The 9547-nt window shown below is 32.9% G+C and overlaps 1 protein-coding gene across 1 annotated transcript; it reads right to left on the bottom strand.

Moving 5' to 3' along the window:
* Positions 1-5997: 5997 nt before the first annotated feature.
* LOC143243060 (dynein axonemal heavy chain 12-like) lies at positions 5998-9510 on the bottom strand. Its single transcript, XM_076486793.1, has 3 exons — positions 9374-9510; positions 7254-7533; positions 5998-6781 (listed from the first exon to the last, which is right to left on the bottom strand). Exons 2-3 carry the CDS (start codon positions 7488-7490, stop codon positions 6548-6550), a joined length of 471 nt encoding a protein of 156 aa, XP_076342908.1. The 5' UTR covers positions 7491-7533; positions 9374-9510; the 3' UTR covers positions 5998-6547.
* Between the last annotated feature and the right edge of the window lie 37 nt (positions 9511-9547).

Genomic DNA, 9547 nt, shown 5'->3' with positions numbered 1-9547 from the left:
AAACAATAAACATCAATTTGTACTAATTTTTCCAATAAACATAACTGATACAAATATAAGTTCCGACACAGATTATGCAAGCATGCTACTTGTTTGTTTGTTTGTTTTTGAAATTTCGCACAAAGCTATTCGAGGGCTATCTGTGCTAGCCGTCCCTAATTTAGCAGTGTAAGACCAGAGGGAAGGCAGCTAGTCATCACCACCCACCGCCAACTCTTGGGCTACTCTTTTACCAACGAATAGTGGGATTGACCGTCACATTATAACGCCCCCACGCCTGGGAGGGCGAGCATGTTTGGCGCGACTCGGGCGCGAACCCGCGACCCTCAGATTACAAAGTGCACGCCTTAACGCGCTAGGCAAGCACGTTACTAACAAATGAAATATCCCTTCAAGAATTACTTGAAGCAATAAAAAACACAAAAAAAAAGCACCAGATGAAGATTAAATGCAAGCTGTCCTTCTAAAAAGGGCACTCCGAAATTGTTTGACCACCTAAATTCACTTTTTAACTTATCTCTATTCTCAGGATACATCCCAGTTTCTTGGAAGCTTGCAAATGTTTTGTTTGTTTTTGGAATTTCGCACAAAGCTACTCGAGGGCTATCTGTGCTAGCCGTCCCTAATTTAGCAGTGTAAGACTAGAGGGAAGGCAGCTAGTCATCACCACCCACCGCCAACTCTTGGGCTACTCTTTTACCAACGAATAGTGGGATTGACCGTAACATTATACACCCCCACGGCTGGGAGGGCGAGCATGTTTAGCGCGACGCGGGCGCGAACCCGCGACCCTCGGATTACGAGTCGCACGCCTTACGCGCTTGGCCATGCCAGGCCTAAAACTTGCAAATATATTAATGTTCCATAAGGAAGAAAAGCCAGCGAATAAACCTGATAGCTACCGACCAATCAGCCTGACCAGCTGTGTAGGCTGGTCATTCTTGAAAGAATAATCAGTAATAGACTCTCCACATTCTTGGAGATAACATCAAAATTACCAAAAGAACAAAATGGATTCAGGAAATTTAAACAAACGACAGACCACCTTATCCGATTAACCGAAACAATAATAGATAGCTTCAATAAAAAAGAATGTACAGTCGCTTGCTTCCTTGATATCGAGGAAGCATTCGACACTGTTTGGCACGATGGTCTAAGGTTCCGAATGAATGAAATGGAACTACCGCGAGGAATTATTCGCTGGTTATCTAACTTTTTGAAAAATAGAAAATGTAGAGTAAATGTTAAAGGAACTTTTTCTGAATACTTTACTCCACAAGCTGGTGTCCCTCAGGGAGATTAATAGCGACTTTTCATTAATCATACGGCCACTGATTTGATTTGTTAAAATGAAAATAGTAAGGTGGATGTCTTCGTGTCTAATAAAAACTGTAATGTGAAATAAAGATTCGACTGTAGCCAACCATACTTCATGATCCATAAATTTACTTTGAAAATTGGCTAATTAATTATTAAAATTGATCTGTTGATATCACGTGAGTGTGTGGCTCAATAATATCACTACATATGGAGTTTTTAATACTGTTCCAAAGAGTTTATGCAACATAACATACACCTGATAATTTAAATTAGATACAAGTTATTTTGATTTTTAAAATTCAGATACGCAGACTTTAAAATAAATATTCATTTCTTTCTATGACGTCGATATTGTCTGAAAAAAAGGAAAAAAACAAACTCTTACTTAGATCCAATTATTATTGCGTTTATAACTTTTTATTATTATGTTTTTCAAGAGAAATATAAATAAACTGAAGTAAAGATAAAAACATTGAGAAACAAATATGAATACTCATTCATCTTGATTTGTGAAATACTCGTATTTTATAATTAAAACTACGTATTCTGGTCTATCTTTTATTTATCAACCAGGACAATGCATGTCCATTGTTTCTTTTTCAATGTTGAAGACTATGTTCCTGTCCCATTCAACAAAAAACATGAATTCAGATTAGTTTGGATTACGTTATGTTAGCTTAAACTTTCCTGAAAGCTTTCATAAAATATAAAAACTCTGTATAACTTGATTGCCAACCTTACAAAATAGAAAGAACTTTTAAGTATCCACAAAATAGTCAGTGATGGTATGTGTAGTTGACCTTATTAAGAAGAATTTCAAGATTTTCGTATGAGCCAAATGAGCAATAGGAACAGATACATATAAGTTACTATTGTGTAGAACACCTTTCAGACTTCTTTTGGAGCAATCAGTAAACAATCACAATTCACTCTGCTCATATACTGCAGCTTCTAGTGTTGGTATTAATTTTGCAATATTAGTGCAATAAACCAGGGAACCTTCATGCGAAAACAGTATAACTGTTTCTCATTATTTCTGTACCAGTAATGTGATGTCCCTACAGAAATTAAGCTCTAAGCCAGAACCCTATAACCCATAATTCCTGGAGAATCTTTTAAAAGGCTCAAATCTATCACGGAATTAATAAGTTCATCTTGTATGAAAAGCTGTGGTTCATCAGATGCTTCAAGTTGAAAACACTCATTATTATTATTTCTATTGACATCAGATTCAGAATCAGATAACACTGTATCAAGAGTCTCTGGTGAAGTAGGTACAGCTACATCAGGTCTTATTACAAAATGAAGATTGGATAAGAAATTTCTTTTTTTATTCCAAGTATTGCAGCCTTGCATGTTTTTGAGAAATCTTGTGATATTTTGTCATTGATTCCTCACAACAAACTTACGACAAATGTAACAGAATATATTTGGATCATTTACATGACCTTTTGCTGCAATAACGACCAACAAATAATACTAAAAAGAAAAAAGTATCAAAGTGCACGCACAATCAGATACTATCCAGAAAGAGCCCAGCATGGCCAGGTGGGTTAAGAATTCGACTCGTAACGTAAGGGTCGATGGTTCTAATCCCTGTCGCACTAAAGATGCTCTCTTTTTTCGGCCGTGGGAGCGTTATAATGTGACCGTCAATCTCACTAGTCATTGATGAAAGAGTAGTCCAAGACTTGGCGGTGGGTGATGATGACTAGTTGCCTTCCCTTTAGTCCTACACTGTTAAATTAGGGACGAATAGCGCAGATAGCTTTCGAGAAGCTTTACGCGAAAATCAAAACAAACAAACCTGTTTCCTTGTTTCTCTCTAAGTTCAGCAGATTTTGTTAAATGTTTAACAGTTAACTGAAAAGCGAACTGCATTCTCTGTTAAAACTCAGTCTTGTAATCACTGCATAATAAATACTTTAGAGGTCATTATATCTTTCTTAGGCAGCAGTACATCTCTACCATGTAGTTGAAAGAACGGACTTTCGAAAGTAGACTCATTTTCAGCACATACGTAATAAATGAAAAAGCTCTGTCCAAGTATTCTGATCTTTCTCACAGTATTGAGACATCGTATCCAACAAAGTTCTGTTGAATCTTTCTACTAATACGGTTGGAGTTGGATGAAAAGCAGTTGTTTCAGTTATTTTTTTTTTTTTTTTGGCAATTAACAAATGAGAAATATCTTTTATTAACTTGGAAACAAAGTTACTTTCTATATCCGGCATTAAATACTGGAGTACAACGTATCTAGCTACAATGTTATTTTAAAATACTTTAACAATCGTATTCGCTTTTTTATCAGACACACAAGTTATTTATTTACTCATCTTTATTTTGTTCACTAATCACATGATTTTAATTACTTCTAATTCATCCTCATTTTCGGTTCCAATTTTGTTAATAGACTATTCTCATCAGTTTCAGTGACTCTACACTTATGTTACATGGAGCATTCACATTAGAATGTTTTCTACCTGTTATATGAATTATTTCAAAATCATAATCTTGGCCAACATGGCTAACATAGAGGAAAAGTTCATTAATGTTATTAGTCATCTTAATGGTACATGACATGTGATGATAGTAAATTTCCTACCATACAGATAACAACAAAAGGTTTTCATTCAATATACTACGGCTAAACATTCTTGTTCTGAGACCGAGTAATTTACTTCAGCTTTTCGTAAATGTCTACTGTAATAAGTTAAAGGATGTTCTTTTTTGTTTTCATTTAATTATGGCAACACTGCATTTATAGCATAACCTGAAATATATATGTTTAACATAATTTATTTACTAACGCCTGAGTAACTAAAAATAACTTAAAATGAGTGATTTTAATGCAGCGTGTACTAATTTCACGAAAGCTTTTTGTCTTTTATCTGCCCAAATAACTTCTCTTTCTTTCTTAGTTAGCTCAGTTAGAGGTTTGCCAACAACTCAAAATATGGTGTAAACCTACTACAAAATCCTATATATCCTAGAAAAGCAGGAATATCTAACTTTTTAGTTCAGGTTTAATACTGTTTTCATTGTCATATGTCTTAGATATTCTATTTCTTTTATCAATAACTGACATTTCTTTAGTTTCCTGTATATTACGTAACAGATAAATGTCTTCAACTGTTACAACAATCACTTTTTAAATTCTTCCCCAAACTTTAATTATTCCGTTCTTCTAAGGGCCTTATGCAACCGGGGATACATAATGACTGATACTGCCCTCTGTTACCGCTTGTTCAAACATATGTTTCACACTTGTCTATCTCTGGCATTTTATGAGGTTTTCTGCTATAGGTTTATTTTCATTTAACACTATTATGTGACAAACTTGATTTTCACGACCAGGGTTACATCTCCTACAAATATTCTTCTGGTAATGTTATTACGCTTTCTTTATGTTTTCTTTCACATTTCCTAAGAAATAAATCATAATTTATTTTACTCTGTCGTGTCTGGTGTTTACTATTTCTCACATGATGCTGTGCTACTGCATCTAATGTTTCACAATTAGTAGCCTTGTCTACTACTGCGTGGTTAGGAAATATTACTTTACCTTTCACATTTTCTTTTATGAAACATTCATTAGTTATTACAACAATATTGCTATATTAATTAATACCAATGCTTGTAGCTACAATCTGTGAACAGTATGAGTGTAATTATTCCAAAAGAAGTGTGAAAGATGTTCTGCACCCTTATAACATATGTATCTGATACCACTGGTGTTTCGGTACTTTCGAAATTCTCGTACAGTTGACATTCAAGTTATACAGAGTTTTCGTGTGAACAGGCTGGAAAAGCTTGTAATGAGCATTGGATAAAGAAACAAGGGCTACAAACAGTTAGCCTGATACCAAGTTCACACACAAAAGTCCAACTCCAACATGTGTTTTGAAAATAAAAGTCGAGTTTTTCCCCGAAAAATCTAGATGAGTGATGATATATATTCACTTGTTATCAATGTTCTTCTCTTTTTTTCAATTTGTTTATATTTTTCTTCAGGAACATAATAATAAAAAATATCATTATGATGAGGGAAATAATAAATAAATCTAACTAAGAGTTTGTTTTCTACAAAATTTGTAAACAATTTCTACATGATAGAATAAAAAAAGAATATCAATTTCGATATCTACGTGTGTGAATTATAGAAAATTTGTTTTTAAAATTCAAATAACTTGTATGTAATTTAAATTATGAGATCTATGTGCCATTGGAAAACATATTAGGAACAATATTCAAAACCCCATATGCAGTGATGTTAATGGGACACACACACTTACGTGACATTAACAGATCAGTTTTAAAACTTAGTTAGCCAATCCTCAAAATACGTTTATGGGATATGATGTGTGACTGGCGACTGAAGAAGCTTTCTTTCATGATACAATTTTTTACGAGATACTGTGACATCTAACGACCTATTTTCATTTCAACAAATGAAAGCAGTGACCGTCTGATAAATAAAAGTTCGCTATTAAATCTTTACCACCATCTATAGTCAGAAATCATTATTAGATGTGATTTTATATGAATTACAGAATATTTGTTTTTGAAACTAAACTGATTCATCAAAACTGTTTAAAAAACAAACAGTTTATTATATTCATTAACTTCTGATCTAATAAACCAATGGTGATCAGAATTAGATAATAAATCTCGGGATTAGTACAGCTAATTCAGGATAGGATTTTTTTACTTATTAACAGCCCTAATGTCGACAATATGCCATAAGATCTAGGTTATTTCTACACAAGATATCAAGCTAATAATGAAGTGTAATCATAAAAAGTGAATAAAATGAAACCCGACAAACCTTAGAACATAAATTTACACTTAACATGAGACATTAGTGTTAGACCTATTACATTGTTAACCGTTACATTTTCTGTATAGTTCCACAGAGATTCTCAACAAGTGGAAGTGTTTATCATAATAGTATTACAACCACACTATATGTATGTAATGTCTATTGCTGAATGTGTGTTACTTTTCAGACCGGCTTATATACGGCAAATATAGTTTGCGGAATACTATTTAAGTTAACAATTTCATACAACATATCTTATATACATTATAAATTAAATATATTACAGACATATAATAAAAAAGTTAGTAAAACTAAACTGAAAAAAAGAATGGAACATACTATACGAAGCACATACCAATGACTTGGAAACATGATTGTAAAGTATATTAAATATTTTTATTGGTTTCAAATCTGTTTAGACATTCTTAAACAGCAGTTAAGTAAAACTGTAATATGGATAAAGAAAGTTATTAAACGAGAACATGAGTTGTTAATCATACATTCATTCATGGTGATAAATACCGAACATGCTGGATTTAATTTAATTTCTGTTCCTCGTTGGATAGTTAAGATCTGCTGAGCTACTACAGATAGAACTTCTAAATCAAAACAGGACCAGGCACCACAGGAAGCAAGACCCTTAGAATAAAACATTAAGCTCTGTTCAAATTATTCTATAAAAATTATTAATATCTATAGAAAACTTCTGATATAAGTTAGCCATCAATTTTGCTTTCATCATATCTTAAATTAAGCAAATTGTTATTGATAATATTGCAACATCTTACATTTGTGAATGTCATTTCTTATAAAAGACAATATATACATATATTAATGAATTAAAGATCATAATAAATTACAAATTATTTACAATCAACTGTAAACTGAAAATACAAACTGTTCAAAAAAGTGGTACGTACTAGATTCTAATATAAACATTTTTAAAAAGCATAACTAGTGTATTGCTGACAATTCATTTAGTATTAATACTTCACTTGTATTTTTGTATTGTGACTTTAGTGGATATCTTTAACCTCATTACCATACAGTAGAAATGATATTTGTTACAGTGAGAAATTGTTTATTTCATGAGGAGCAGAGGATACATTACCTTGAAAAACTTTCCTAAAGCAATATAGTCCAGGCCATCTGAGCAATTAAATACAACACACTGCTTTGCAACAGCTTTGGCCAAGTCCTTTGTGGTTTCAGTCTTCCCAGTGCCTGGCTGGTCCTTCAGGAGCACCCCCCAAATGAAGATGCAATGCCCCAAAGAGGGTACATTAGCAGCGATCAGTGAGAGGAGTAATAACAAGCCAAACAGTGTTTCCCAAATATTCATAGCCATATGTCAGAGATGAGCTTATCACAGAAGTTATCATTTTTTCATCCTAAAATTAAAAGGTGGCATAATTGCTGTCTTACTTCTCAAAGTAACAGAATGTTTTCCTTATTTTAAGTTATTTTAAGACCAAATTAAACTGTCATTTATAATATACATGTTAGTGTGCATGTCTATATATATACATTTTTTTCACAGTTTGACTTAGAATATGTTCCGATATCATTTTTTACAGATGGTAATATTAAAGAAATAAAGTAGTATTTAAACCACTTAATAAATGAGCTATCAAGAAATGTGCTTTACCTAACTTCTGCGTGTCATGTTCGTATATGCATATACACCTCTACATTTTACTCTATAACTAAACATTTTAAACTGAGAAAACCATTTTCAAATTTGTCCTTCAAGAATAAGAGGGATGAAGGTTACTTTACATAAGACAGTTAGAAAACATGACTGAAAACTGATATAATGGTTGCTAACTTATGGCAACACATTATTTCTTTTATTAAACCTTATTAACCTCACTCATATATAGTTGTAGATAATACGATATGATTCAATGTGTGGTAGATTCAAAAGATTCAATACAAAGGAGCTGTAGGCTCAGTGACATTTTGCTTTCATCTCATGGTTGTCAAGTCCTTGAGAAAGACACATTATTTTGATTGTTTCAGTCTATCAAGCATATCAAGCTGCACAATGGGTACAAATTATTAGCTAAAAGGTTAAACTGTGCCAAACTGGCATCCTTTTCAGGTGGAATGTATCACTACTTTTATTTGCTTGTGCTAGTAAAACTGGAGTTCATTGCTGGTTTCCAAGAGCTGTCTCAGCACAGGATTGATTTGATTTCAATACTGTACTACCTTTTGAGTCAAATACATAATGAAAGACGGGCATCACAGGAACATCAGTAATGGTTTATACAAAATTGTTATTTTTCTAACTGAAATTCTATCAACAAAGCTAACTGTATAACAATACCACATTGAAGAGGCTTCTAAAGTTGTTTAATTAGTATACTCCTATCTCACAATACAGCTGAAATGGAAACTTCCGTGGCAACAATTTGAAAATGACATATCATACACTAGACAAAAAAATATTTCCTCAAAATTAATATCTCAGAAGTGAGTAGATGAGAATAATTTTTTAAGTAAAAAAGTCAGAGATAATCCAGTTATTCATGCTAAAACATCCCCTCTGGACAATTGCTGACACTAAATAAAATATTTATAACAGCAGCACTTTAGAGAAAGAACCTTTAGTTTTAATGCCAACATAGCATTTAATAGGAATAAAATCCTTTGAATCTATACTAGGTGAAGTAACAATCACATGAACTTGCAAACTCATAATAAGGAAAGGAAAAATTATCAAAAGCCCTCCACAAACTAAGTAAAGTTAACAGAAAATGTTATGATAAAAAGTGAAGTATGAATCACAGGAAGAAGCAAAAACTTTATACATGTGCATAAGTGAGTGCTGAATCATGTAAATTTCAGTAAAGAGAAAGTCAGCTACACTAGAAGGGTGTGTCACACTCCTATTGGTGGAGAGTTGTCACGTGCTCATTTGCATGCTACAACACAGTAATACCCTTGGGAAACAAGTGAATTTGGACCCTTAATACTAGTGGTGAGTGAAAATATTTGTATATATAAAGCAGCACAAATAGAGGAAAGCTATTATGTAAGAAGAAGTAAGATTGTATCAGAAGTATGCCTTATGAACTTTTTATAACTGGCTCCAGTATTTCCTTTTATTTTAGTTGTTAATTTGAATACATTGTTTTTTATAATAACAAATGTTCTATGTAACACCAGCCTACAACTGAGTATCTGAAGTGTTCTTTACCTGTTGACAGTACTAAGATCACATACCTGAAGCATTCCTTTCCTGTCGAGGTGAATATTTCGAGTGATTTTTTACCTGTTAGCAATAATAAAATTAAGTATCTCAACTGTTCTATGATTAGCATTAATATCAAATTTCAGCATACATTTACATAAGAAATGTTAGCCCCCAGTGATATAATGGTATGTCTCTGGACTTAT

The sequence above is a fragment of the Tachypleus tridentatus genome, unplaced genomic scaffold (assembly GCF_004210375.1).
Source record: "Tachypleus tridentatus isolate NWPU-2018 unplaced genomic scaffold, ASM421037v1 Hic_cluster_2, whole genome shotgun sequence".
Classification (NCBI taxonomy): Eukaryota; Metazoa; Arthropoda; class Merostomata; order Xiphosura; family Limulidae; genus Tachypleus; species Tachypleus tridentatus.
The sequence above is the reverse complement of the archived record's forward strand: the minus strand, read 5'-3'. Positions and strand labels throughout refer to the sequence as shown.